The sequence below is a fragment of the Neofelis nebulosa genome, chromosome 18 (assembly GCF_028018385.1).
Source record: "Neofelis nebulosa isolate mNeoNeb1 chromosome 18, mNeoNeb1.pri, whole genome shotgun sequence".
Taxonomy (NCBI): domain Eukaryota; kingdom Metazoa; phylum Chordata; class Mammalia; order Carnivora; family Felidae; genus Neofelis; species Neofelis nebulosa.
In genome coordinates this window covers 1,106,431-1,133,842 of record NC_080799.1, presented here as the reverse complement: position 1 = coordinate 1,133,842, position 27,412 = coordinate 1,106,431, and the positions used below count along the sequence as shown (strand labels likewise).

At 68.8% G+C, this 27,412-nt stretch overlaps 1 protein-coding gene across 1 annotated transcript in view; it reads left to right on the top strand.

Moving 5' to 3' along the window:
- Positions 1 to 21,494, top strand: part of INTS1 (integrator complex subunit 1) — a 29,976-nt gene extending 8,482 nt beyond the window's left edge. The window contains exons 14-47 of the mRNA XM_058711144.1: positions 264 to 421; positions 963 to 1,059; positions 4,096 to 4,187; positions 4,352 to 4,412; positions 5,336 to 5,533; positions 5,785 to 5,914; positions 6,181 to 6,360; positions 6,446 to 6,595; positions 7,007 to 7,186; positions 7,290 to 7,394; positions 8,424 to 8,591; positions 8,676 to 8,787; positions 9,796 to 9,957; positions 10,646 to 10,792; positions 11,125 to 11,223; positions 11,461 to 11,585; positions 12,244 to 12,498; positions 12,994 to 13,153; positions 13,417 to 13,557; positions 13,792 to 13,957; positions 14,083 to 14,206; positions 14,877 to 15,007; positions 15,524 to 15,611; positions 15,696 to 15,922; positions 16,013 to 16,136; positions 16,942 to 17,075; positions 17,461 to 17,653; positions 18,252 to 18,379; positions 18,712 to 18,824; positions 19,423 to 19,536; positions 20,446 to 20,516; positions 20,819 to 20,910; positions 21,062 to 21,171; positions 21,267 to 21,494. Coding sequence (XP_058567127.1) covers positions 264 to 421; positions 963 to 1,059; positions 4,096 to 4,187; positions 4,352 to 4,412; positions 5,336 to 5,533; positions 5,785 to 5,914; positions 6,181 to 6,360; positions 6,446 to 6,595; positions 7,007 to 7,186; positions 7,290 to 7,394; positions 8,424 to 8,591; positions 8,676 to 8,787; positions 9,796 to 9,957; positions 10,646 to 10,792; positions 11,125 to 11,223; positions 11,461 to 11,585; positions 12,244 to 12,498; positions 12,994 to 13,153; positions 13,417 to 13,557; positions 13,792 to 13,957; positions 14,083 to 14,206; positions 14,877 to 15,007; positions 15,524 to 15,611; positions 15,696 to 15,922; positions 16,013 to 16,136; positions 16,942 to 17,075; positions 17,461 to 17,653; positions 18,252 to 18,379; positions 18,712 to 18,824; positions 19,423 to 19,536; positions 20,446 to 20,516; positions 20,819 to 20,910; positions 21,062 to 21,171; positions 21,267 to 21,382 — 4,651 coding nt within the window. The 3' untranslated portion in view covers positions 21,383 to 21,494. The remainder of the gene's footprint in view (positions 1 to 263; positions 422 to 962; positions 1,060 to 4,095; positions 4,188 to 4,351; positions 4,413 to 5,335; positions 5,534 to 5,784; positions 5,915 to 6,180; positions 6,361 to 6,445; positions 6,596 to 7,006; positions 7,187 to 7,289; positions 7,395 to 8,423; positions 8,592 to 8,675; positions 8,788 to 9,795; positions 9,958 to 10,645; positions 10,793 to 11,124; positions 11,224 to 11,460; positions 11,586 to 12,243; positions 12,499 to 12,993; positions 13,154 to 13,416; positions 13,558 to 13,791; positions 13,958 to 14,082; positions 14,207 to 14,876; positions 15,008 to 15,523; positions 15,612 to 15,695; positions 15,923 to 16,012; positions 16,137 to 16,941; positions 17,076 to 17,460; positions 17,654 to 18,251; positions 18,380 to 18,711; positions 18,825 to 19,422; positions 19,537 to 20,445; positions 20,517 to 20,818; positions 20,911 to 21,061; positions 21,172 to 21,266) is intronic.
- Positions 21,495 to 27,412: the final 5,918 nt, after the last annotated feature.

Below are 27,412 nucleotides of genomic sequence, written 5' to 3'. Positions count from 1 at the left end.
CCCGAGCCCTGTGCTCTCCTCAGGCCGCACTTCAGCGGGTGGTGGGCGGTGCCCTGCGTGTTTGTGCCACCGGGGGCGAGGCGCCTTCTCCCATTCTTCCCTGGCGCGGCCCGGCCTCGCCCACAGGGGCCTCCAGAGCGAGGGGACAGGGGAGGGGGTGGCTGCCCGCTTCCCTGTCCAGCCGAGCCTCGGAGCTGGGGCTTTTCCTTCCCGTGGGCACGTGCAGCCCCCGCCGAGCCCACCCCTGCCTGCTCTGCCCGCAGCTTTTTCCTCCGCCTCTGCTCGGAGGTGCCCATCCTGGAGGACACACTGATGCGGATCCTGGTCATCGGGCTGTCCCGGGACCTCCCGCTCGGGCCCGCGGACGCCATGGAGCTTGCCGACCACCTGGTGAGGCGGGCCGCAGCCGTGCAGGCCGACGGTGAGGGTCCCCGCAAACTCTGTCCGGGCCCCCCCCCCTCGATGGCGGCCTCCACCGCCCCGCTCGGGCGGGCCTGCCTCCACGGTTGCAGCCAGGCGTCCGCTCCTCCCCGTGGCCCCGGGCTCGCCGGACCCCACCGGTCTCTGGAGTCGGGGATCGGGCAGAAGGTTTGCGCCTTCCGTGGCGATGTACCGCGTGCTGCTTCTGGAGCTGCCCTGGGACCTGCACACGTTGTCTGTGTGATGAACCGAGGCCCCGTGCAGGCCGCCACCGCGGTCCCACGAACCCCGCTCGCGAGGCGGGCGCCCCTCTCGCTGCCGCCGGGCCGGCGTCTGACCCTCGGTGTGGCGGGCAGGCCCACGGTGCCCAGGGCGCCCGCGTCAGCCCCCGCCCGCCCTCGGCTTCTGGAGAGCTAGCCCCCGTCTGCGGGCTGTCTGTCCGTGGCCCAAACCCCGTGCCTCGGTGGCACACCACCACATCCCCCCACCGCCCCCGGCACGCGGACGGGCTCCTGAACCTGTGCGTGGCTCTCGCGTTTCAGATGTGGAGGTGCTGAAGGTGGAGAGGATCCAGCTGATCGACGCGGTCCTGAACCTGTGCACGTACCACCACCCCGAGAACATTCAGCTGCCCCCTGGGTACGGCGCCTCCCCCTAGCCGGGCTCCCGTCCGCCGCCCCCCCTGCGCCGGCCCGTCCGGCCTGCAGACGCCCGTGAGGCTGCACTGCCCCGAGCGGCCCCTGCCTCCCTGCCTCCCTGCCCGCGCCTGCGCCCCGGGGACGCGCTCCCCTGCTCTGTCTGTGTTGCTCTGTGGTCGGCACGGACGCTCCCGCCCTGTTTGCTGACGCGCCTGCTCTTCCGCGTTTTCTCACGTGTCTTCTCGAGGGATCGTCCGCGTGTGTTTCACCCGCTTCGTGTTGCTGACGTGTTGGTTTTAGTAAATTCCCGGGATGGGCCGCCATCGCCACAAGCCAGGCGTAGAACGGCTTTGGCCCCTAAAAGCCCGTACCCAGTAGCCGTCCCTGCCCCACCCCCACGCTGCCTTAGGCAGCCACTGATCTGCCCTCTGTCCCCGTGGCTGTGACTCTGGGGACACGTCACGTAAACAGACGCACACGTCGTGACCTTGTGCGTCCCGCCTCTGTTACCGGGCAGCCTGTTTTCGAGGTTCACCCGTGTCGTGACGCTCAACCTGGGAGGCGCTGCTTCGGGTGGACGCCGCGTCGTGTTCACCACCGTCGGGCGGTGGGCTTGCGGGTTCTCCCTGACCGCTGCCAACGTGCCAGCCACGTTCCTACCCGAGTGTTCGTGCAGATGCGTGTTTCCGGTTCTCTTCCTGGGGGCTGCCTTACCTTTCCGGGGAGCTGCCAGGCCTCGCGGATCTCCGTTGCCAGCAGCCGTGCCTGCGGGCTGTGGTCCCGCCGTGTCCTCGCCGAGCTGTCAGCTGGCGCACGGTGGCACCGGGAGGTGGTGTAGATCCACGCTTCCCCGACCACCCGGGGCGTCGAGCCTCTTGGTGCGCTCGTTGGCCGTTGGCACGTCTTCTCCGGAGAGGGGTTACTCGGGTTCTTTGTCCGTTATTGGGTGTTTGAATTTTTGTTGTTGGGTCTTGGGAGTTCTTTACGTATCGTGGACCTAGACCCTGAACAGGTGACCTGCTGGTGGTTTTTCCTGTTCACACCGTCAGCAGTGTCCTTGGAGACACTAGGAGACGGTGGCTTTTAATTCGGGGAAGGTCTAGCTCGTCTGGTTTTGTTCGTTTTTTTGTACTCTTGTGTCATTTCTTTTTGTGGGTAACTTTATTTTGAGACAGAGAGTAAGAGACTTTTGGGGGGGGGGGGCGGAAAGCAGAAAGGGAGACAGAGAACCCCGAGTAGGCTCCACACGGTCAGCACAGAGCCCGGAGCGGGGCTCGAACTCCCGAACCGTGAGATCGTGACCTGAGCCCAAGTCAAGAGCCGGAGGCTTCACCGACTGAGCCACCCAGGCGCCCCTTACGTGTCATTTCTCATCTGGGATCGGGAGGATTTGCTCTGTTTTCCGGTTTCTTTTTTTTTTTTTTTTTAATTTTTTTTTTTTTCAACGTTTTTTATTTATTTTTGGGACAGAGAGAGACAGAGCATGAACGGGGGAGGGGCAGAGAGAGAGGGAGACACAGAATCGGAAACAGGCTCCAGGCTCCGAGCCGTCGGCCCAGAGCCCGACGCGGGGCTCGAACTCACGGACCGCGAGATCGTGACCTGGCTGAAGTCGGACGCTCAACCGACTGCGCCACCCAGGCGCCCCTCTGTTTTCCGGTTTCAGGTCTTGAATGTAGGCCTTGGATCCTCTGAGTTGGTTTTGTGCGTGGAGGGAGGCAGGGTCGAACTCCATTCCGCTGTGGGTGGATGTGCACGTGTGGTGGGCCTGGGGCCTCAGCTCTGTCCCGCACAGGGATGCCCCGATGACGTGGCCCCGCGTGTCGCTCTGCTGCCACGTGGGCTTGGAGCCCTTCCCAGGAAACCGTTGCCCCACCCGGGGTCACAGGCCTTTCCTGTGTGTTCTCCTAAGAACTTCCAGGTTTTAGCTCATAACGCTCGGGTCTGCGACCGTCCTGAGCTGATGGCAGTGTGGTGTCAGCGACGGGTCCGACTTCCCGCTCTTTCACCAAGACGGCCAGTGGTCCCGGTGCCGTTTCTCGAAAAGACTGTCCGTTCTCCCGTCGAAGGTTTGGTCGCCCTTGTCGACGATCGAGTGACCACAGATGTGTGGGCTCTCCCACGCGTTCAGGCGGTCTGTGTGTCTGCCCGTGTCGGTAACACCCTGTCATCGTTCCCGTGGGTTGTGCTGAGGCTTGACACTGGGAAGTAGGACTCTTTCCGCTGTTCTTCCTCAAGACTTGTGGCTGTTTTGGGCCCTCGTATTTCCGTGTGAATTTCCAGGTCAGCTTGTCTGTTGTCAGAGAAGAGCCATCCGGGATTTTGGTGGGTGTTGCTTTGAACAGGTAGATGACGTCGGGGAGCATGGCCACGCTGACAGCGTCTGGTCCACAGACGTGGGACGTCTTGAGTATCTTTCTGTTGCCGATGTTATCGGTCGTACGTGGGATTCGCTTCTTTGTGTCTTGGGGTGCTGGTGCGCCCTGCTTTCCGACCTGATCGCTGTCCATCTCCCCGAGTCGGCTTCTCGGATCTGCTCCTTTCTTAACGACGATTGTGCCGTTGCGTCACCTGGAACGTTCTGTCCTGTTACTTGAAAGAACCGTAGTTTAGTCGTAAGTGTGTCATAAGCATGACATTTTAGTCACAATGACGACTTCACGGTCTGTTCAGTTGGAGACCAGGGTTGTTTCTGGCTCTCTGGTGGACACAAGATGAATGCTAACTAACACTGAGCTCTGCCGTCGCGACTGCCCTCGTCCCCACATTGTAGACGGGATGCCGGGACTTGGCGATGTGTGGGACCTGTCCAGGGGCTCGGCCCCCGCGCGGGGCTCCCGGCAGCGTGGTGGTGGTCACAGTGCCCTTCCCGAGGATGCCGGTATGGCGGGAGGACCAGACCCGGGGGTTTACGATCTTTCGTTTCCTCGCTGGTCAGTCAGGAGGTCGTCTCCGGGCCGTTCCACCCTGGGCAGGACCCATTCCCGTCACTGCCTTGCACAGCCGAGAGCGAGCCATGGGTGTCCTTGCGTTTCAGGTACCAGCCCCCGAACCTGGCCATCTCGACCCTCTACTGGAAGGCGTGGCCCCTCCTGCTGGTTGTCGCGGCCTTCAACCCAGAGAACATCGGTGAGCCTCCCCTCCCTGGCGGGCTCGCAGTCGTCCCAGCCGGCTGTTGCTCTTTGTTCTTGTCGGGGCGTCGTGCTGGGGACCTGCAGCAGAGCCAGGCCGGGACCCAGGCGGGGCAGCGGGGCTGCGGGCTGGCCGCCACCTGCTCTCCTCTTGCTCCCTAGGCCTGGCCGCCTGGGAGGAGTACCCCACGCTGAAGATGCTCATGGAAATGGTGATGACCAAGTAAGTGGGCTCGCGCACCGCTGGGGCCAGGGCCCCATCTGCGGGACGCTGGGAAGCAGAGCCGATCCCGGAACCCCGACTCGCTCCGAAGCGTGTCCTCTGTTGCACGGCCACTCGGGTTTCCTTCTCTTGCGGGCTTGAGTTTCCGAGTCCGGGCCCGCGAGCGTTAGCGTCCCCTCCCTGCCGTGGGCTGAGGAGGGAGTAGGATTGAGGCGGGGCCTTGGCGGCCGAGGTTCTCCAGTGACGGCAGCGGGGGCAGGCCAGCTGACGGCTGGTGGCACACCAGGAGCCGGTGGGGGCGTGTGGAGACAAGGGACGCGGTGGACCAGGTGGTTTAACGGTTGCAGACGTGAACACGGCCTAGGGTCAGCTTGGGTGACCACCGTGTACGCACCATGGTACGCGGTGACCAGGTGTGTGTGGCCCATTCTGAGGGGTTGTCCTGTGGCCGGTGTGGGGGCCCCAGGGACAGATTTGCCGCGAACGGCCATCACAGGTGGTGGGTTTGAGCTCACCACGTGTGACAGCAGGCAGCTCGTGTATCTCAGAAAAGCCGCAGGTGCTTGTGGGAGCAGCCGGTCCACCTGCGATGCCCGTGGGCTGGAGACGCCTGCCCGTGGGGAGGGGATCTGGCGCAGGGTGAGCGGGTGTCCAGGATTCTGACACCCATTGGGCCTGATTCTGGAGGTGGCCGGTGTGCTGTCCCGTGGAAGGAGAGCGGGTGGCCGGCGTGGGGGCTCCCTCCCAGAGGCCAGACCTGGCGGCGTTGCCGATGGCCCGGCCAGGCTCTCTGATGCGCTTGGTGGCCAAGGTCGTGCACAGGGCGGGGGCCTCGTGAGCACCCGCGACCTTCTGTGTGCGCTGTCTGGTGGCCGCGAGCCTCAGATGGGCAGGGCTCCGGGTTCTTCCTGTCTGGTCCCCAGTAACTACTCCTACCCGCCGTGCACGCTGACGGACGAGGAGACCCGGACGGAGATGATCAATCGGGAGCTGCAGACCTCCCAGCGGGAGAAGCAGGAGATCCTGGCGTTCGAGGGCCATCTGGCAGCCGCGTCCACCAAACAGACCATCACTGAGAACAGCAGCCTTCTCCTGTCTCAGCTCACCAGCCTGGACCCTCAGTACGTCGCACCCGGGTCCCCAGGGTGGGGGCGAGACCGGTGGAGCAGCTCCTGGGCCTCTGCGTGGCACCGGGCCCTGGAAACGCCCTGCCTGGAAACGCTGACCGCGCTCAGCGGCTGGGGGCGGGGCGGAGGGGCTGTCTGGCCCTCGAGGGGAGGCTGCTGTTGGGCGGGGAGGGAGGTTGCCGCCCTTGCTCCCGGGTGCCGCGCCAGTGGCTCCCTGACACGCTCGCGTCCTCGGGGACCTTCAGGGGACCCCCTCGGAGGCCTCCCCCCCACATCCTGGATCAAGTGAAAGGCCTCAACCAGTCCCTGCGCCTCGGGCACCTGCTGTGTCGGAGCCGAAGCCCGGACTTTCTCCTCAACATCATCCAGAGGCAGGCGAGTTCCCCGCGGCCCTGGGGTGGGGGGTGGGGGATGGGGGTGGGGGGAGGGGGAGGGGGCCGGGACCGCGGCTCCGGGCTAAGTGAGGCCAGAGCCAGAAGGGGGCGCCCCGGGACACGGGGGCCGCCCGGGGACGCGTCCCCTCCGCGTGAGGCGGCTGCCCGCACAGCCGCACAGCCGCCGGGAACCACGGCCTCGGGAGGGTGGGGGCCAGCGGACGGGCCGCCGGGGGCGCCGCTGAGTGTGTCCGTGGCCCTGGCCAGGCCTCGTCGCAGTCCATGCCCTGGCTGGCCGACCTGGTGCAGTCGAGCGAGGGCTCCCTGGACGTGCTGCCGGTGCAGTGCCTGTGTGAGTTCCTGCTGCACGACGCTGCCGACGACGCCACGTCCGGGGAGGAGGAGGAGGAGGGCGAGAGCAAGGAGCAGAAGGCCAGGAAGCGTCAGGTCGGTGCCCCCGAGCGCCCCCGGGCCCGCCGCGGCCCCGCGCACGGCCGCGCGGGCCCCTGAACGGCCCCCCTCACCCCCGCAGAGGCAGCAGAAGCAGCGGCAGCTGCTGGGCCGCCTGCAGGACCTACTCCTGGGCCCCAAGGCCGACGAGCAGACCACGTGCGAGGTGCTGGACTACTTCCTGCGGCGCCTCGGCTCTCCCCAGGTGGCCTCCAGGGTGCTGGCCATGAAGGTGCGGCACGGGGAGGGGCCGCTCTGCTCCGCCCCTGCTCCCTGGCGCGGCTTTGTCCCTGGCGCCCCGGCCGGCCGGCCGGCGTCTCACTCACCTAGGCTGCGGCTCAGCCGGTTTCGCGTCGAAAGGGTGGCAGCGGTGAGGTCGGGAGAGGCAGACCCTGTGTCCCGCTGGCCCGTGATCCCTCCCCGGGCGCCGACGTGAGCTCCCGGGAGAGACTTAGTGACGGAGTAGCGGTCTCGCCGCCTCTTGCGAGGCGTCGCCCGACTTTCCAGAGATGCGGCTCCAGCTGCGGCCTTCTCGTCGGTTCAGGCGTCTCTGACGGGACGCGGTGTCTTTGCCAGCCAGGCCAGTCCCGCCCCCGGGGGCTTTGAGGGAGCGTGTCCGGCCCACACACGCGTCTGTTCGCAGGGCTTGTCCCTGGTGCTGTCGGAGGGCAGTCTGCGGGACGGGGAGGAGAAGGAGCCCCCGATGGAGGAGGACTCGGGGGACACAGAGACGCTGCAGGGCTACCAGTGGCTGCTCCGGGACCTGCCCCGGCTGCCCCTGTTCGACAGCGTCCGGACCTCCACCGCCCTGGCGCTTCAGCAGGTACGGGTGCCGGGACGCTGCCGGGCGGCTGAGGGGCGGCAGTGGCACGAGCGGGAGCGGGGGCTGCCCCGCGAACGAGCTCACGCGACCACCCCTCCCCCAGGCCATCCACATGGAGACCGACCCGCAGACCATCAGCGCCTACCTGGTCTACCTGTCCCAACACACGCCTGTGGAGGAGCAGGGCCAGCACAGCGACCTGGCCCTGGTGAGGGGGTGGGACGGGGCCCTGCACCTGGAGGTCGCGGGGTGGGGGGCGGCACAGCCACCTGGGCCGGGGTGGGGGGTGGGGGGCGCTGCAGGAGCCCAGCCTGCTTCCCAGGGCTCTTCTGCCCAGAGCAGGTGTCAAGGGTGTGAGGGTTCAGGTGTGTTTGCGGCCAGAGAGGCCGTGGTGCTCATCGAGGCCTGGCCGTGTCCCTTTGTCCCCAGGCCGATGATGCCCGGGCCGTGCAGATGGGGTTTGCCTGCCCACCACCCCCCCAACCACCCCCCAGGGAGCACTTGCTCAGGGAGGGAGGACGGGGTGCCGGGCCAGCCCATCTGTGTTCTTCTGTGTTCTTATTCCCTGCAGGGAGGGTGGTGGCCCAGGGTACGGGCGTTTCCTCCTCCCCTGCCCTTTCTGGAGGGCCTTCTTCTGACCTTGCTGTCCTGTCCGCCCACTCTGGCTCCGACCTCGGGCGGCTCCCGTGGGCCCGGTGCTCTGTGGGATGAATGGGTGCAGGGAGCAAGGGCACGGGCGGGCAGCTAGGGGTCCCTGGAGGTGGGGTTCTCCCCACGTGTGGGTTCGTCGTCGAGGGGCCAGCCTGGGGACCGCTCGTGGCCTGTGTGCTGCAGGAAGTTCACGCTCCCGCCCAGGGCTGGTGTCAGCGTTTCCCCCTCTTTCCCTCCCCCCCTCCCCCCCCCCACCCCCCCACCCCCCCCTCGCCCCGCTCGGAGCAGGAGCACGGCGGGTGGTGACGTCCGTGACATCTGGGTCGCCGTCTGGGTCGCCGTCCGGGCCGGTGGGCGTCTGCCTCGCTTCGGTCCCGCCCTGCCGTTCCCGGCCCTGCCTGGTGGTTTCGTCCCTGTGTGTGCACGCGGGCCCCTCCCTCTGCTGGTCCCGGCGACCCCGACCCCGGCCGGCACGAGGCTGCGTGGGCTCACGCGATGCGGCCTCGCGGTGGGCTGGCGTGGCGGCGACGAGAGACGGCGGGGCCGGCCCGGGAGGCCCTCTGACGGCCGTGCTCCCCGCCCCCAGGATGTGGCGCGGCTGGTCGTGGAACGCTCCACCATCATGTCCCACCTGTTCTCCAAGCGCTCCTGCAGCGCCGAGTCGGACGCCGTGCTGGTGGCCCTGCTCTCCATCTTCTCCCGCTACGTGCGGCGCATGCGCAAGAGCAAGGAGGGGGAGGAGGTGTACAGCTGGGTAAGGCTGGCGGCCCCCTCCCCGGCCCCCCCCCCCCCCCCCCGCGGCCCCCCACCGCCCAGCCAGCCGCCTCCTCTCCTGCAGTCGGAGTCACAGGACCAGGTCTTCCTGCGCTGGACCGGCGGGGAGACGGCCACGATGCACATCCTGGTGGTCCACGCCATGGTCATACTCCTGACGCTGGGGCCGCCCCGCGGTGAGTGGCCTGCGGGGGGGCGGGGGGGCGGGGGGCGGCTCCCGGCCTCCCTGCCTTGCTCCTCGTGCCCCTGAGCCCCAGCCCCGCCAGGCAGGGTCGCGCAGAGGTGGGGGGAAACACCGCTGCCCCCGCCGGGGGCTCTGGGCGGGGGTCCCCGCAGGGTGAAGACGGGACCGTCTCGCTGACCCAGAGTTTCGGGGAGAGCGCTCCGGAGCCCCCGCGTGGCGGGAGGTCTCCTGAGCCGTCGAGCTCCTCGGATTAAGAAGCCCGGATCCCTGGCGCGTCCTCGCCACCCCGGCCCGTGGCCTTGCGTCATCAGGACGTGATGCCCGTCTGTGTGACCAGGCCTTCGCGGCCCAGCCAGGGAAGCCCGCGGTTCCCGGAACGGGGAGCGTAAACCCGGGGCTGCCTGTTGAGCAGACGCTCACCGCGCTGCCCGCGTGCTGTGTCCAGGGCCCGGGGACCTTCTCTTCGCGCCTTTCCGGCCAACTGCCGCGGACTGTTCTGGCGCGTCATCGCGTGTGGGCGTGGAGGGCGGGGACGGGGCCCCTTGCTGGGGTCAGTGCCGTGTGGGCTCTGCTGGGAAGGCGGCCCCTGTCAGGAGGGCAGGAGTGTGTGGGCCTTGGGCAGGGAAGGGAGGCTGACCCTGTGTCAGCCCAGGGGCGTCTGCGGGGCCTGGGGGCGGGAAGGGGGCGGGAAGGGGGCGGGAGCCCAGGGACAGCGCCGGCCGAGTCTCACACAGCCCCCTGCGGCAGACCGGCCGGCCTCGTGGTACAGTCCGCGCCCTCAGCTGGAACGGGGTCGCGGAGATCGTGGGGTTTAGACCAAGGAGGGGCGGGCACGGTGCGCAGGCCGCCCCTCCCGTCCCTCCGCACCCTCCGTTCCCACTTGGGGCTCTTCTGGCCCTGGCCTCCTGCCCTGGGGGGGGGGGGGGGAGGGGTCTCACCGCGGAGCTCGGGGTGGCCTGGCCCAACCGTCACGCTGCTCGCCACGTCGTCTCTCCCGAAGCCGGGGACGGCGAGTTCCAGGCGCTGCTGGACATCTGGTTCCCGGAGAAGCAGCCTCTGCCCACGGCCTTCCTGGTGGACACGTCGGAGGAGGCGCTGCTGCTGCCCGACTGGCTCAAGCTGCGCATGATCCGCTCCGAGGTTCCTCGCCTGGTGGACGCGGGGTACGGGTGGGCCGGCCGGGCCCGGGGGTCTGTCGCCGGGGTGGCCCGGCCCCCCCGCTGTGGCGCGCCGGGGAGAAGACCTTGGCCTCCAAGGCTCGGGGCGTTCGTCACTCAGCAGGTGCCCACGGGGCTCCTGGTGTGCCTGGAGCTGTGCTGGGCTTTGGGGCGGGCGCCACGCTGCCCCTGGCCGCCAGCCCCTCACAGTCGGCGGGAAGGCCAAGGGCCTCTCTGGAAGCAGGCGGTGCCAGAGGACAGAGGGAAAGCGGCCCGGGGGTTTCAAGGGGAGCGGGAAGGGCCGGGTCCTCTGCGCTGGCTCTGGAAGGATGCGGTGGGGGCTGGGCGGCCTGCCGGAGGCTGTTCCCAGACGAGGCCACAGACGAGGCCAGCGCGGCGTCTGGCAGGGAGCGCCGGGCAGGTGGAGGGCAGCCTGGGAGGCGGTTCAGTGCGTAGCGGGGCGAGTCTGTGACGCGCAGGGAAGGACACGCTGTAAGGAGCCGCAGGGAGCCAGGGATGGTTGTAGAGGGCTCAGGGGTGAGGGGAGGGGGCGCAGGGCCGGCACAGTGCCCCGGGTGGCGAGCTGCGGAAGCCGGTGGTGAGCCTCCTCGTGGGGAGAGGCTGGGGCTTCAGGAAAGACCCCGCGGGCCGGGGTGCCGAGCAGGAGGGGCACCGAGCGAGCGTCCCTCTCAGCCTTGCAGGACCTGGAGCCCCAGCAGCTGCTGCTGTTCGTGCAGTCCTTCGGCATCCCTGTGTCCAGCATGAGCAAGCTACTCCAGTACCTGGATCAGGCGGTGGCCCACGACCCCCAGACGCTAGAGCAGAACATCATGGACAAGAGTGAGAGCCAGGCACCCCCCCCCCCCCCCCCCCCACCGTGTGCGACACACCCCGGCCGAGCGTTAGGGGGCGGCTCCGGGGCGGGGCGGCACTCCCGGCAGGAGGTCCGGCCTGGAGTCCAGCCGCCCTGTCCCAGCAGGGCCCGGGTGTCAGCGCCTGCCGGGGTTGGAGGCGGGAGACGCTGCGGGGTGCACTCGGCCCCAGCAGGCCCTTCGTGAAACGTCCCGCGGCTCAGCTCTGGGAAGCTCGGGCCTCGGGAAGCCGGGGCGTTGGGCGGGGGGAGGCGCTTGCTCCCGCGGGCGCGGGGACGTAACCTGGCTGCTGGCTCCCAGATTACATGGCTCACCTGGTGGAGGTTCAGCACGAGAGAGGAGCGTCCGGAGGCCAGACCTTCCATTCCCTGCTCACGGCCTCCCTGCCTCCCCGACGAGGTACTGCCCGACCCCGACCCACACCCCAGCACGCGGACCCGGGGCAGGCTCGTCCCGGGCGGGTATCCGACATCCCGCCTGAAGGCCCTGCTCCTCCCGGGCCTCCGCAGGCCTGAGTGAGGCGGGGGGCGTGGGGGGCGAGGGCCCCTCCGCAGGGCCTGCTCTCGGGTGCCGGGCCCGCGCTGGACGCCAGCTGGGAAGAGTCATCCGCTGAAGCCCGTTCCCCTTTCCGCGCAGACAGCGCCGAGGCACCGAAACCCAAAAGCAGCCCGGAGCAGCCTTCGGGCCAGGGGCGGACCCGGGCTGTGACCCAGGTGCGGGTGCTCGGCCCCGAGGACGACTTGGCCAGCACAGTCCTGCAGGTACCGCCACCGCCTGGGACGGTCTCTCCAGAAGCGGGGCGCCCCGGGCTGCCCAGTCCTTCCTCCCGCCCGGAGAGAGGGCCGCTACCCCAGAGCCCACACCCAGATGGGGAGGGCTCCCCGGAGCCAGCCGCCCGGGTCAGAACCGCGCCTCCCTCCCCGGCGCTAGACGACCCTAGCCCAGCCGCTTGGCTTCCCGGCCGGAAAGGAGCTGGAAAACCTACCTCAGGCGGGTTGTCTGGCGTGTTCCACTTGAGACTGGCTCCGGGGGTCCGAGCTCTGAGGGCCGCCTTGCCGTGTTGCGCGTGGGCATCGCTCGTGCTGTGCGATTTCGCCCGCCAGAGCGGACGCCTCTCCAGGGCCGCGCACCGTCGTCTGTGCTCGGAACGGTCCTGGGAGCGCATGCTCCCTGGCCGCTGCCGCCGTCGTACTTCCTGCCCCCAGGGCTTTCCCCGTTGCGGACACGTGTGCGCACGGCGAGCCCCGCGAGCCCGGGGCCTCCGTGCCGTGTTCTCGCCTCCCCGCATGGCGACGTTCCTGCGGAAGGCTCGCGTCTTCCTGGACGCACAGGCACACGCACTCTCTCTCTCTCAAGCCGGCTGCTTCTGCTCTCCCCCACCGGCCTGCCCTTGACGCTCCCCCCTTCCCTCTGCTCCAGATCTTCCCGCTGAGCCCGGGCCCGCGGTGGCAGAGCTCCAGCGCCCGCCCCGTCGCCCTCGCGCTGCAGCAGGCCCTGGGCCAGGAGCTGGCGCAACTCCGCCAGGGGAGCCCCGAGCTGTCCGGCGTCACGGTGCGCCTCCTGCAGGCCGTCGCCACCCTGCTCGGCTCCCCGCACGGCGGGGCCCTGGTGATGTCCATGCACCGGAACCACTTCCTCGCCTGCCCTCTGCTGCGCCAGATCTCCCAGTACCAGGTGGGCGCGTGTGCGGCAGAGGCCTGGCCCGCGGGGAGTCACGCGGGAGGGCTGCTGCACGCGTTCCGGGGCCCGGGGCCTCGGCCTTGAGTCCACCCTGAGTCCTGGGCCTTCCGCAGAGCTGGCCCCGGCCTTGCCCACCGGCTGCCCTCACGCTGTCCCTGTGCGGGCCTTCGTCTTCGGCTTCCCAGGGCAGGGAGGGAGCTGGCGGCTGCAGAGCCGGGCGTAGAGCCCCACGTCTGTTCGGGGAGGCGCCCCAGTAAGCCGGGGGGGTGGTTACCGGTCCACGTCTGTCACCCCGACTCGGTGACCCTGCCGAACTTGCTCGTCTGCCCGCGTCCACGCGTGCTGCCACTCGTGTGTGCGCCCGTGGGGCGTTTCCTCTTCCTCCCCGAGCCGCAGCCGGGCCGGTTGCAGACGGGAGAATGGCTCGCCGGCTGTGCGGTTTGGAAGGGTCGGAGGTCCCGCCTCTGAGCTGCGGCTCCCCCCCCACAGCGCTGTGTGCCGCAGGACACCAGCTTCTCGTCGCTCTTCCTCCAAGTGCTCGTGCAGATGCTGCGGTGGCTGGACGGCCCCGCGGGGGAGGGCGGACCCCTGCAGGCCCAGCTCAAGCTGTTCGCCGCCCAGTACTCGGCCCGCCGCAGGATCAGCGATGGTGAGGGCCTCGGGCTTGCTGCCCCTCCCCCGGGGGGCAGTGGGGAGGGCCCAGTCCGTTTGGGGGTGTCAGCCGTTGGGCTGTGTGGGCCCTGCGTGGGCGTCAGCGTGGACGTGGCCCAGGGATTGGAAAACTGGGGCTGTGGGGAACAAAGCGGGAGCCTTAGCGGGAAGTGGAGGCGGGGAGCCGGGGAGGCAGGCAGGCTGGGGAGCGGGGACGGGGGCCCGCGCCAGACCCCGGGTCACACGCGCGCTTCCCTGCAGCACGGAGCGGGCTCCTGCGCCTCGCCGAGGCCCTGGCGTTCCGCGGGGACTCGGAGGTGGTCAGTTCTACTGTCCGGGCCGTGGTCGCCACCCTCAGGTCGGGGGAGAAGTGTGGTGTGGAGCCCGAGCTTGTCGGCAAAGGTAACTCGGGGTCGGGCGCCATGAGGACCCCCAGCCTGGCTGCCGAGCCCAGAGGTCCCTCTCCTAGGTGCCCCCAAAATGGGGCCTGTGGCCAGGAACGGCGGTCTGCCGGAAGGCTCCTCCCCTGGCCGAATAGCCCTGGCCTGTCTGTCCCAGAGTCAGGTGGCCCGAGGCCCGCCCATGCCCGTCCCCGGAGCTGGAGTGACGCGGAACACGCTCTTTTTCCCCCTGCAGTCCTCCGGGGCCTGATTGAGGCGGGGTCGCCCCACCTGGAGGAGCTGCTGGCTGCTCTCTTTGCCACCGCGTCCCCGACCTGGAGGCCCGTGGCCGTGTTGAGCTCCCTGCTGCTGCAGGAGAAGGAGCCCCCAGCCCCGGGGGAGCCTGAGGCCGACAGCTGCAGGTGGGCTGGGGGGGCTGGGAGGGCTGTGGCCTGCCCGCGCCACCCCCCACCTCTCCCCACCTCCCCCCACCCCCCACCCCCGCCCCAGGCCAGCCGTTTCTGACCCGGCCCTGCATTCCCTTCAGCCCGGAGACCGTGCAGCTGGGACCCTGCTCCGGGCTCCTGGTCGACTGGCTGGAGCTGCTGGACCCTGAGGTGATCAGCAGTTGTCCCGACCTACAGCAGAGGCTGCTGTTCTCCCGGAGCAAGGTGGGCTGCGCACGGACCCGGGCCGGCCCCCGCACGGACCGGCTTTCCCTCGGTCCCAGCGGAAGCCCAGGCCTGACCCTCGTCGGCCAGGGGTGGGGGGGGTGCCCCGTCCCCTGTGAGCAGTGACTGCAGCGGTCAGGTCGGGTTGCTGGGGCGGGCAGGCCAGAGTGGGACCGGCAGCGCGTGGCCCAGGGCCTCGTGCAGGGACGGGAGGCACCGCTGGTGAGCCTCATGGAGAGCGGAGCCCGGCCCCCCGCCCGGGATGGGTCCCCAAGGAGGCTGTGGGGCCTTGCGGGGCGGGGGCGGGGGCGGGGAGTCTCAGCGGTGATCACCCTCCTCCGTCCCCGAGCCTCCCGAGGTGCTCCTGCGGCCCGTGGCGGTCTTTGGACCAGCTTCTGAGGTTCTGGAGCAGGAGATGGGGATTTGGGCTTTGTCGTTCCTGTTCGCGCTCACCGTCCCCAGGAAGCTGGTCCGGGCCAGCACGTGTTCTGGCTGTGGCGACTCCGGCTGGACCCCACGTGGCCGGGACTGCCTCCCAGGCGGGGGCTCCGGGTCTCGCTGGGAACGGCCTCCTCCCTCTGCTTCCCGGCGGCTCGAGTGGGGCGTCGTCTGCTGACCCTACTCGGCAGAGGACGCCTGGCCGGTCAGCCCAGGTGTCCTTCCTCCGCAGGGCAAAGGTCATCCGGGCCCCCAGGTGCCGTCTTTCCGACCCTACCTGCTCGCCCTCCTCACCCACCAGTCCAGCTGGTCCACGTTGCACCAGTGTATCCGTATCCTGCTGGGCAAGAACCGGGAGCAGAGGTGTGCGTGCCCCCCCCCCCCCCCGCCCGCCCTCCCCCGAGGGCCAGGCAGCGTGGGGGCAGCATTGAGGGGCCTCTGGACATCTGATCCCGTGCTCCCCACCCCGCCTGGCTTCTTTGGGTGCCTGGGGCTCTTACCCGGAAGGGGGCCCTGCGGTGGGTCTCACCACCCTCGGGATACAGACACCCTCCCCCCGCCGTCCAAGTTTCCCTGCCCCGGGCGTCCAGCAGGGCAGACGGTCAACAGACAGAACGTCCTCTCCTCGGAGGGTGTCCATCCACGCCACGTGCAGGGGTTCCAGGTGCCGTTGGGTGGGCAGGGCCGTTGGTTTCGCTGGTGTGAGACGCGGCGAGGTCAGGTGAGGCGGGGTGGCCCTTACCTAGAGAGCTCATCGGGAGAGATGTCCGTGGTGCACAGCTTCCACCGCCGGTCACGTCCTGCCCTCCGTTCTCTTGTCGCGACGGTGGTTTGCATTCTGCGCCTGGAAACCGAGCCAGAGCTGCTGTGCCCTTGCAGGTTCGACCCTTCGGCGTCGCTGGACTTCCTGTGGGCCTGCATCCACGTGCCGCGGATCTGGCAGGGAAGGGACCAGCGCACCCCTCAGGCAGGTGTCGGGTGGGGCGAGGGGCGAGGCCCGCGCCAGCGCCTCCGCTCCGGCCTGGCGCTGACGGGCGGTCGCCGGTTGCAGAAGCGGCGGGAGGAGCTGGCGCTGCGGGTCCGGGCGCCGGAACTCGTCGGCCTGGCCGAGCTGATCCTGGCGGAGGCGGAGGCCAGAAGCCAGGACGGGGACGCTGCCTCCTGCAGTCTGCTCCAGGCCCGGCTGCCCCTGTTGCTCCGCTGCTGTCGCGGGGACGACGCGAGCATCGGGACGGTGACGGCGCACCTGACCGGCTGCATCCGGCAGTGGGGCGACAGGTGAGCGGGCCGCCCTCCCCGGCCGCGGGCCCCGAGGCTGCCGCCCGCGGAGCCCCGTGCGCCCAGCAGCCGCGCCTCGGTCTCTTCCAGTGTGCCGGGCAGGCGCTGCCGGGACCTGCTGGTGCAGCTGTACCTGCAGTGGCCGGAGCTGCGGGCGCCCGTGCCCGAGGCCCTGCTGCACAGTGGAGGCGCCACGGGCAGCAGCACCTGCAAGGTGAGCGGGGCGGGGATGGGGGGGTGGGGCGGGGGCGGGACGGGGGGTGGGGCGGGGGCGGGCCCCGGCGGCGAGTGCTGAAAGCCTGCCTCTAGCGGGGACGCTGCTTCGGGCCCCCGGAGACCCTCCCCGGTGAACGCCCGGGCCTGTGCGCTCCCCGGAGCCTCTGTCCGTGGAGCGGCGACGCATGCTGCTCGTGGGCCACCTTGCACTCCGCGTGGTCCCGAGAAGCGGGTGTGCTTGGCGTGCGCGGATGGCTCGCTCCTTCTTGGCCGTGGGGTCGTCCGCCGCGTGGCCGGACCCGCCCGCTCATGCCCCCCGCCCACCGTGGGCCCGGGGACCGTCACGCGGCACGGCCGGCCCGTGTGGTGTGCGGTGCTTGCCTCCGCTGCCTGGGGCAGATACGGGGCTGGGGCCCAGGCATCCGGGAGGCCTCCCGCCCCTGCCTCCGTGGTGGGATCTGTCACCTTCCCTGTTTTCAGCACAACGTAGGGAAATTGGTTCTTTCTAACCCTGTTGCGTTCGCTTTTTCGTACGTGTCGCTTTGCAGAGTTGAGATCGTGTTTTACGCAGCGTGTTGCTTTTTTATCTCAACGTACCACTTTGGCGTTTAGCCGAGGTGTCTGTTTTACGTGGAGGGTGACTGAATTCCGTGTGCGAGGCTGTCTGGAAGCTTTGGCTCCGGCCTGTTTGACGCGTCCCCAGAAAGCACAGGGGGACAGCTTTCCCGGGTCCGCTGCGTGGCCGGGGCCAGGTGTGGGCCTTCTGCGGGTGGCCCCTGGCCCTCACCCCACCATCCCCTCAGCTGGACGGCCTCATCCACCGCGTCATCACCCTCCTGGCAGACACCAGCGACTCAAGGTCGTCAGAGAACAGGGTGGCCGACGCTAACATGGCCTGCCGGAAGCTGGCCGTGGCCCACCCCATCCTGCTGCTCAGGTGCGGGCGCCCGGCTGCGCTCTGGGGGCCCCGGCAGGGCGTCTGGTGGCTCCTTGCGTCCTGCCTGTGTTCGGGTGGTGTAAGAGCGGGCTCTGCATCTGGAAGCTGCCGGCCCTCGTGGCCCAGTGGTGGCCTTTGGCTTCTTCCTGACTGAGCCGAGTCTGAGCTGGGAGGGCCCGGGCACAGCCCCGGAGGCTGGGTCAGGACACACGGCACCTCGTAGACCTAGAACCCAGTGGGACGGTCAGGGTGGCCAGTTCGGCCCCTCAGGGCGTGCCCCGGAGCTTGTTAGGGGTGGGCCCGGGTGTGGCCCAGGCCACCTACGGACGGGCGGGTTTCCTGTGGGGTCGAGCGGCCACCCACGAGCACCCTTCATCGCCCCCAGGCACCTGCCCATGATCGCCGCGCTCCTGCACGGCCGCACCCACCTCAACTTCCAGGAGTTCCGGCAGCAGAACCACCTGACCTTCTTCCTGCACGTGCTGGGGGTCCTGGAGCTGCTGCAGCCGCAGGTGTTCCAGAGCGAGCACCAGGGGGCGCTGTGGGACTGTCTGCGCTCCTTCGTCCGCCTGCTTCTGGTGGGTCTGCCGCCAGCTTGGGCCCCCTGCCTCTCACCGCTGGGCGGTGGGGCTCCCCCCGGGCCAGGCCCGTGTGTCCTTGTTCCTCCTCTGCCCACTGGCACCCCCACGGCTCCCACCACCTTCCGCCCGCTTCTGCCCTCACAACCTGGCCAGGCCTGACCTGCCTCCGTCCCCTTCCGCCTGAGGCTGTCCTGGGGCCTGTGGGAGGGCAGGGGTGGCCCGCATCACCGCAGCAAGGGCAGGGCCGGGCCCCCTACCCAGTGGCTTCTGCCCCCCACCCTGGGCACCAGCTCCCTGCTTCTCATGCGCCTGGGGACACAGCTCGTGTTCTGCAGCCGGGGCTCAGCACAGCCCTCTCTGCGGCCTTGCTGCCTTCCTGGGGTCTGTCGTCCATCTGCTTTCACGCTCCAGCTAGACGTGTGCCTGTCCACGCTGGCAGTTCACGAACGGCAAGGCCGTTTTGGAGACTTTAGCGTGGCGGCCGGCAGGCGGTGGCGTTGCTGGCGTCTGGGGGTCCGTCCTGAGGCCTCCAGGGCAGGTGTGGCGGGCAGGGTGGGGGCGCCGCAGCTGTGAGCACCCGGCTTCCGCTTTGCAGAGCTACAGAAAGTCGTCCCGCCACCTGGCGCCCTTCATCCACAAGTTCGTGCACTTCACCCACAAGTACGTGACCTGCAACGCCCCGGCGGCCGTGTCCTTCCTGCAGAAACACGCGGACGCGCTGCAGTGAGTGTGTGTGTGTATGTGTGTGTCCGGCCTGCACAGGCTCCGGCAGGTGAGGGTCCAGCCCAGCCGGAGGGAAGGCTGTGGGAGGGCAGTCAGTGCTCGGGTCGGGGCGGGGGGAACGGGGCGGGGGGGGTCCCTGAGGCAGGGTGGTGGCCGGGAATGGACGCTGCCTGAGGGTTGGAGCCCGGTGTGGGGAGGGGGTGGGGGGTGAGGGCTCGGGCCGAGTCCCACTTCTGTTCTGAACCCGCTCCCGGAAGCTCCTTGCCTCCTCCCACACCCTCCCATCCCGCCCCTGTGGTGTCTTCCTCACGGAGAACCTGTGTCCTCCCCAGCGACCTGTCCTTCGACAGCAGCGATCTGGTGGCTCTCAAGTCCCTCCTCGCAGGGCTGAGCCTGCCCAGTAGGGACGGCAGAGCCGACCGGGGCCTGGACGAGGAGGGCGAGGGTGAGTGGGCCCCGCAGGGGCGCTGCCGGGAAGGGGCTGGGGCTACGGGGCGTACAGGGGCAGCTGTGAGGGAGCGGGCGGGCCCCGTGCCCCTGGCAGAGTCCGTCACTGGGCTCTGAGCGCTCGTGCTGCCCCCAATTCCGCCGAATCATTTGGTGGAGTTTGTAGAAACCTCTGCCGTGGGGCCCGCGCCTGCCTTTATTGGGCGCCCGCTGGGTGCCAGGGCTGCGGCGGGGCGGGTCGCCACTCTAGCCTCGAAGTCACGCTCAGGCAGGTGCAGAGAAAACCCGCACTGGGTGTGGCAGGTGGCGGGTCGGGCCGGAAAGTGCCGTCTCCCGGGCAGCTCCCAGTGGGCTCGCCGCCCCCCGTTCAGTGGGTGCCCGCTGTGTCCCAGGCAGCGTGCTCACCCCGGGGCAGCGGCTGCAGCCTCCACCCTCCCGTGGGATTCCGCGGGTGCTTGGCAGGGACGGCCCCGCTTACGCGCAGGGTCCGGAGCCATGGCGATGAGCGCCGGCAGGCCTCACCTCCAGGCGGGTGGGTGCTCCCGGCCCGGGTGGCTCTGTTTCCGGCCTGAAGGCACCAACTTCCCGGCTTCCAGATGAGAGCTCGGCCGGCTCCCTGCCCCTGGTCAGCGTGTCGCTCTCCACCCCTCTGACCGCAGCGGAGATGGCCCCCTACATGAAGAGGCTCTCCCGGGGCCAGGCCGTGGAGGGTGAGTTTGGGAGCCTGGCTCCTGCAGACCGGGGCGGCCCTGTGGCGGGCAGGGGGCACCCATCGTGGCCCCGTGGTGCCCTGGGTCTGATGGGACACCCGGCCATCCAGAGGCGCGGGGTCCTTGCCGGAGGGGGGAGCCGGGCTCTTTCCTCAGGGGCTTGAGGCAGGGATGGGCCCCCCTGCCGGCGGCCTCACAGGCTGCGGACGCGGTGGAGAGCGGGGACCCTGGAGCCGAGCGGCACCCGCGGAGGGCAGGCCTGACGGGCCTGCAGGGAGCAGAGGGGTTGGGCGGCCGCAGCGGCTCGGGCTCCCGGGCACGCTGTGGGGCGGGTGTGTGTCTGGGCATCAGCCGACCGGAGCAGAGCGGGGTGTGAGGGGCTGGCCGCCACCTGGCAGCAGGAGTGTCTCGGGACGGCCGGCGACGGGCAGTGGGGACGGCGGTCCCAGTGCAGATCCATGGCCTCCTCCCTCTGCCGGACGAGGGTCGGGGGTGACGGGGGCACGGTACTTCTGGATGCTTCCTTGTCAACGGCGCCTACAGCGTGGGGTCATTGGCCTGAGGGAACTGGGAGCCGGGTGCTCTTCACCCTGAGGCGCTGGGGGCCTCCCAAGCTCACCAGGCACCAAGGGTGGTGTGGAAGGTTCCAGAGGGCACTGGTGCTAGCGTTCTGATAGGCTGCACCACGTCTGGAACACCACAGCTCTCTCTGTTGGAACCTGTGCAGAGACCAGACTGGGGACCGGCCAGGGTCCTGGTGGTGTCCTTGCTCGGCCCCTGCCCGGCAGGCGGGATGGGGGACGGTGCGGGCTGGGGCTCCTGCCTCTGGGCTGCATGGGCACACAGAGGTCCCGGCCCGGGTCCAGCAGCCGAGGCCTGGCCCTCACGTGCTCCCTCTGCCCACCTTAGATCTGTTGGAAGTTCTGAGCGACATAGATGAGATGTCTCGGCGGAGACCGGAGATTCTGGGCTTTTTCTCGGTGAGGGAGCTGAGGGCCCGGTCGGCCTTCTGTCAGAAGCGGGCCGCCGCGGGGACGGGGGCAGCCCAGGTGTGAGCCTGGCCCGGCCCCAGGTGCTCCCAGGGAGCGGGGAGCCCAGCCTCGCTCTGGGAACCTATGGCCGGCCGGCCGACGCTTCCCACCTCGTGTTACGAGGCCGTGGGGGTGGGGGCTTGGGGAGCAGGGTCCCCTGCCGACCCTCGCTGCTGTCGCTGTCCTGAGGCCGATGGCCGAGAGCCTGGGGACCGGCGGTCCGAGCTCCCGTCACGCCCCCACCCCTGCAGACCAGTCTACAGCGGCTGATGAGCTCTGCCGAGGAGCCGTGTCGCCACCTGGCCTTCGGCCTGGCCCTGCGCTCCATCCAGAACAACCCCAGGTGAGCCCCGGGCCTGCCCTGACCCTGCTGGCCGAGGGAGCCCCGGACCAGACTCTCGGGGGTCAGTTAACCCCTCCGGGGCCTGGCCACGGGCTCCAGGGTGGTCTTGGGCGCAGGGGGGAGGCGTCTGTCTGAGCGCGTGTCTTTGCAGCATCGCGGCGGACTTCTTGCCCACGTTCATGTACTGCCTGGGCAGCCGGGACTTTGAGGTGGTGCAGACGGCCCTCAGGAACCTGCCAGAATACACCCTCCTCTGCCAGGGTGAGTCCCGACCCGGCCCACGGGGAAGCGGGCGCTCTGCTTCCCACAGCCCGCTGCCCGTCGGGACCCTGACGTCCGTCCTGTGTCGCCCACAGAGCACGCGGCCGTGTTGCTGCACCGGGCCTTCCTGGTGGGCATGTACGGTCAGATGGACACCAGCGTCCAGATCTCCGAGGCCCTGAGGATCCTGCACATGGAGGCGGTGATGTGAGCCCGCGCGGGGGCCCGTCTGCTGGCCGCCCGGTGGTTCCGGGTCAGGGAGGGCGCCGAGCCAGCGCCGGGCCCGGCAGGGGCAGCGTCCAGAGCCCACGGCCCCGCACAGGGGGCTGGATTCAAATAAAACGTTGTGAATTACCCGAGTGTCGGCTGCCTGGTGCTCGCTTCCCTTGAGACGCCTGCGGGTTGAGCGGGGCGGGGAGGGGGAGCCCGCCCGCCCCCTGGCCCACCTGCCACAGCCCCTGCTCCCTGCTGTCCTGCTCCACCTGTCCGGCCCTGAGCACTTCTGTCGGGTAGGAGCCCCTGGGCCGAGGCTGGTCCCCTCGCTCCCCAGAGGGGCCACAGGCCCGGGACCCTTGGCTGAGGGCACCAGTGCTGGAAGCCAGTGCCGGCCGAGCCGCCCAGAGCGTCCCCACCCGCGAGTGTCCCCCCCCCCCCCCCACCCCGGGGAGCTGTGGGTGCTAGGCTGGGCGCCCTGCCCGAGAACGTGGCCCCAGGGGCGCTGAGGGGCAGGGCAGCGCCCCATAAAGCCGGCCCCACCCCCTTCATGCTTCTCAGCAGCACAGATACCGCCCCGCCTTACCCCTACCCGCTCCGGCTCCCCACCCCTCACCCCCTAGCAGGCTCCCCTGCCCGCTTGTGCTCCACTGGGGCCACCAGGGGGCGCCGTGGACTGGGGCCACCAGGGGGCGCCGTGGCTAACAAACTGACCCCAAAGCTGCTGGGCTGGGGTCAAGGAGGCGGGAGGCAGACGTCCAGGCCGAACCTCCGCCCCAGGAGGGAGACTAGCCCTGGGGAGTGGGAGAGTCGCCTCCTTGCCCCGGAAGCCCCTGTGCCCCAGCCTGGCCTCGCTTCACCCAGCGGACAGCGGCAGTGCCCCTCCCGGTGTGGAGAAGGCTGGCGTCCCGCCCCTTCTCCCGAGCCCCTTCCCGGAACCCTTGCTCCCAGCCCCCAGCCTCCCTGGTCCCAAGCTCCCGGAAGTTAGCATCCCAGCCCCCACCCAGTGCAGCCCTGAGACCCCAGAAGGGCGGCCTCCGAGGCGGCACCCCTCCCCCCACCCCGACCGGAGAGGACGGCCGTTCCGGCTGCTGGGACCCTCATGACCAGAGAGCCCCGTCAACAGCATGTGACCCGGGACCCCCCGCAGGAGGGCGGGACTCTCCCCTGTCAGAACCGCAGCACCAGGGTGTGCGAGGGATCCCAGGAGGCAAAGGAGGCTCTCGGGGGCAGTCTCTGGGCCCCCTCGCTGCCCAGTCTCACCAACCTCAGGGCCTAAGGTCAAGGCCCCCGAGGGAGATCAGGTCCCCTGATCCACCTGGGCTGCCTCGCCTCCTGGTTCTCTCAACGGAACAGCAGCGTCGGTGGGTTCTGAAACCTCCCGGTGGAGAAGCGCGGGAGGCAGGGGCTCCAGCAGCCGCGAGATTCCACCCTTGTCCCCCAGCGTGGCAAAGACCGAGGGTCCCCGCATGGGAGTGGGCGGGCAGGCCGGGCGTGCGCGGTGGCCGTGGAGGTGGGGCTGCAGGGGGCCTGGGCACGCCTGCAGGGCCCGTAGGGGACAGCGGGCTTCGAATCAGGTGTGCAGTTTCCGCCATCACATGGAAGGTGCTGCTGAGATGCTGGCTGTTACCTTCGGCACCGGTCTCCCCTCACCCGCCAGGAAACTGAGGCACTGGGGTGGGTGACGGGCCAGGTCTCTGGTGGGGCCCCGGCTGGGCTGAGGGAGTGCTGGGGGCTCAAGGGCGGAGTCGGTGCCCCTGACCCTGGCCGCACCGCCCGTGGAGCCCCTGGAGCGTGGAGGCCGACGGAGGCCAGGCCTGCGCCCCGGTGCGGGGGTTGGGGTGTCCTCCAGCCCACGGCTGTGCGGGGCAAGTGCTCCAGGGAGTGGAGGTGTGGGGGCCAGGTCACCTGCCTGCTGGGCCCCACCCCCAAGCTCCGGGCCCGAGTGGGCGGGGCTTTGTCAGCACAGGCTTAGTGAGACCCCTGAGCTCAGCCCAGGTAGGACCTCTGGGTCCTGCGCCCCCTCCCCCGGGTCAGCACCGCTGGGCTCGGGGCCTGCTTGCCGCCTGTCCCTCCACGATGGCAGGGCTGTGGCAAAGCCCCACGGCCCGCCTGTGTGCTCCTCCCCAGCCCGCAAACCCGGGCTCCCCGCGGGGGTCCCCTCGCGCGCGCACGCGCGCGGGCTCAGTAGCCAGAGGCCCGCCGAAGGCTGGACCGGGTTTGGGGAAGGGGATCCTTGGGTGTCAGGGAGGTGGCGGGGGGGGACAGTCCTGGGCCTCTCTGGGCCTCAGTTTGTCTCTAGCTGACGGGCTGCAGAAACCCAGCAAGAAAATGGAGGCTACCTGAGCCGAGGTGTCCCACGTGAAACACGTGGTGGCGGGGACAGGCGACAGGGCATCTGCTCCCCGATGAGGGGATCCTCCCGGCGTCCGTGACTGCTGGCCAGCGTCCAGGGGGCTGGTACCAGGCACCGTGACTGGGTGACTCCAGTGGGGGCGCCCGTGGGGCGGACGGTCCCGGCCCTTGCACACGCCAGGCTTTTCCACGTCCCCTGGCGACGGTACCAGCCACAGAGGCGGCGTGGGGGCCTGGCGTCCAGTGCGTGGGCCTGAGCCTGTGTTCACGGCACTGTCTCCAGTGGCCGCACTGCAGACTCGGGACAGCCGAGCCGAGGTCCGGCAGGTGCACGTGTGGAATCCGCGCAGGGGGGCGGGAAGGGGGGGCGGGGCCTGTGGTCCCTGCCCGTCTGTTCTGGGATCAGTGAGGGTCAGCGCTGAGCCCGGTATTGAGCTCCCCGTTGCAGGGGCCAGTGTGGCCCGGACAGCTCTGGGAGTCCACAGGAGTCCAGCCCCAGACTCTCGGCCCCCTTCAGTCTAGGAGAGAGGATGCTGTGCAAAGGCCGGGCTGGCCGCAAGGGCTGCTGGCCACTGGGCTTCCTAAGGCAGGTGGGAAGGGGTGGGGCCGGGTGAGGCGTTGCCATGGTGATGGTTTCAGGTGCTTCCCCCAACAGCTTCCAAACAAAACACCTGGTTTCATTTTCAGTCCCCGGGAAGGGGCGGGCCCTGACCCACAAACACGCCCTCGTCCTGCAGGCCAGGGGCAGAGAGGCGCGGGCAGCCCAGATCTCTCCCCACGAGGCTCCCCGGGGCCCGTGCCCCTGTGTTTCCCCGGGGAGGGCTGGCTTATGCCCCCATTTCGCAGATGAGGGCCGTGAGGCCCACGCAGGGCAGATCCGCTCCTGTCGAGGGTCAGAATCGTCTCTCCTATTTCCTTCCTCAGGGCACCCCAGAACTGACCCGGATAGGTCCAGCCGGGCAGAGGGAGGGTTACTTCAGGTGTCGGAGGGGGGGACCTGCTCCCCCGGGACCTGCTGGGAACAGTCTGGGGGAGGGGAGGCCTGTCCAGCTCCCTCACCAACCCGACCCCGGTCCCGCGCCCGGCCCAGGCTAGGCCCCCAGAGACCAGAGGTTGGATCCCACAAGGCCTATGCCAGGGGGAGTCTGGAAGGGTTCCTCGGAAAAGGTAGAATGTCACGTGGGTCTTGAAGGATGAACAGGAGTTTCTGAGGTGAGGACTCAACTTACCATCCTGCAGTTGGGGCCACAGGGTTCTCCTCCTCTATCAAGTGTGAGTGATGAGCCCACAGCCCTGGTTTTCTGCCGGTGCCCTCCTGGCCTGGAGGGGACTGTGGGGCTTCTTGGAACAAGGGCGGGGCCTGCACATGGTGGGGCGGGGGGGACATTTGTGCAGGAAGTGGCCTGGCCCCCACTCTTCCAGACGGAGCTCAGGCCCTAGGAGGAGCAGTCAGGGGGAGCCGCACACCCCAGAGAGGGGACCCGGGTGGGCGCAGGGCTTCCCGCTGCAGGGCCCAGGGTCCCTCTGACCGTCTGATGGCCGACGGCCACCTGCTCTGCACACCCGGGCCGCTGCCGCTGGCCTCCCGGGGATTCGGAGCTGGAGCTGGGGTTCTGTGGAGGGGCCGCTGGGTCCGAGACCCTCTGTTCCCGGGGCAGCGTGACAGTCAGATCGCAGCCACGAGGGCCTTTGCGGTGGCAAAGCGTGTGGCCGCGGGAGTCGAGGTCAGAGGCCAGCCCCGGGGGACCCCCGGCCCCAGGAGCTCCTCACCCCAGATCTGAGATCCCCCCGGCTGGAGCTCGCCAATCCTGCTCCCTGGAGGCCCCAGCCCGGGGATGGGCAACACCTGTGGCACAGAGCTTCCCGGGGTCTGACGCCAGCCCAGCCCTTGGGCTGTGGCCTTGGGCAAATCCCCCCACCCCCGCCCGGCTCCACACCTCTGAAATGGGCCTGCCGGTAACGCCAAGGGCTCAGGGTGGCCCTCGAGCAGCGTCCTACCCGGAAAGTGCTCAATAAATGACCTGTTCCGTGAACAGAGACGTGCCGTGATCCGGCCAAGGACGCACAGCCATCAGAGGCGGGGCCGGGCTTCCGTCGTCGGCCGGCCGGGTGCCGCTGCCTGGCCGCCCCCACCAGCCCCTGCGTGTGCTCTGTTTACCAGGGGCCGGGCGGGCCGGGCCTCATTACAAGAGGCTCCTATAAATGGCGTGAGGAGGATTAATAATGTATTTATAACACATCATCGTGGTAGCCGAAAATGATCTATAAATGTGCGGTAAATGTTTTATAATGTTTTTGTAACCCGTTATAAATGATAAATGGCAGACTATAGACGCTGGATCAAATATTTATAACGCATTGTGCGCGACGCCTGGCTGCTACAGTTCAGGAAAGCCATTAATAATAAAGTGGATGGAAATGTAAAAGTTACCGACATGCCCAGCAAAGCCATTTATAATGAAATGTAAAATTTGGCTGTTGGAAGCAACCCACGAGCCCTAGCCCCAGCACTGGCCAGGTTCTCCCGGAGCCCAGCAAAGGAGCGGGGTCATGAATTATTTGTGAAGTGTTCAGACGAGAATGTATACTATCCATAGCACGCCATATAAATATGCTATTAATATACCCAAGGCAGCATGAATTATTCATTGGGCCTAATTAATTAATGGGTGGCCCCTTAAAATGAGGTGTCACAGCTTCTAGCCCCCTCTCGCGCCTGGAGCCACGGGCATGGCGTTGGCCTCCACAGCGCCTGAGCGAGCCCCTGGCCGACCTGACCGTGGCCTTGGGAAGTGGGGGGAGGGACAACCTTGGCTGTTCTGCGAAGCCAGTATGACCCCCCAGCTGTCCTCTCCGTGCAGGTCGTACGTGAGTCCACTCCGGAGGGGGGGGGGCTCTGGCCACCTCTCCCCCACGAGGGTGCATCTCCTACTGCCATGATTGTGTGGCCCCAGGCAGGGAGCCCTATTTCCACGGGGCACCCCTGGCCCCTTCCTCCCTAAACACCCAGGGATGAGAGGCCCCGTGTGACCCTGAAGAGGTTCCATAGGGTCCCAGGGCAAACCAGTGTCCGAGCGAGAACTCCAGCCCAGCCTCGGCCCGCCCGTCTCACTCCGTGTTTCTTGAGGAAGTCAGGGCGCCCGCTTCTGTGAGACGTTCCTGCAGCAGGGGTTCTGTGGGCAGGTCGGCTTGGGAACCCCTGTGCAGCGTGGCCGCTCCCTTGGGAGTCCTGGGGTACTGCAGGACATAAAGGCTCTGAGAAGTCCTGCAGGGAAAGCTGCAGGGCCAGGGCACCTCCCTTTGTTCTCTTGCCTCCCACCCCCATTCCCTCTTGCCCGGCTTCTCCCCCTCTGCCCCAGAGGCTCAGGCCTGCTGTGTTTGGGCGAGTGACCCCGACTCTGTTCCGGCTTGGCCCATCAGTCCTGGTCAAATCGGTTTCTTGGGGGCTGAATCCAGGTGACGGGTCTAGAGCGCCCCGCCGCTGCGACCCTCCCCAGGGCCCTGCGGCCCACACGTCCTCCAGAAGCTAAGTGGACACACAAGCTAGGGTTGGCTTCTGGATTAAGATTAGTGATGCCTCTGGCCCTGTCCCTCCTCGTCCTCCCAGGGTGGGTCCCCCACCATCACCGAGAGAAGCAGAATGTGCTGGAAGCAGGAGGTGGGGGAATCAAGA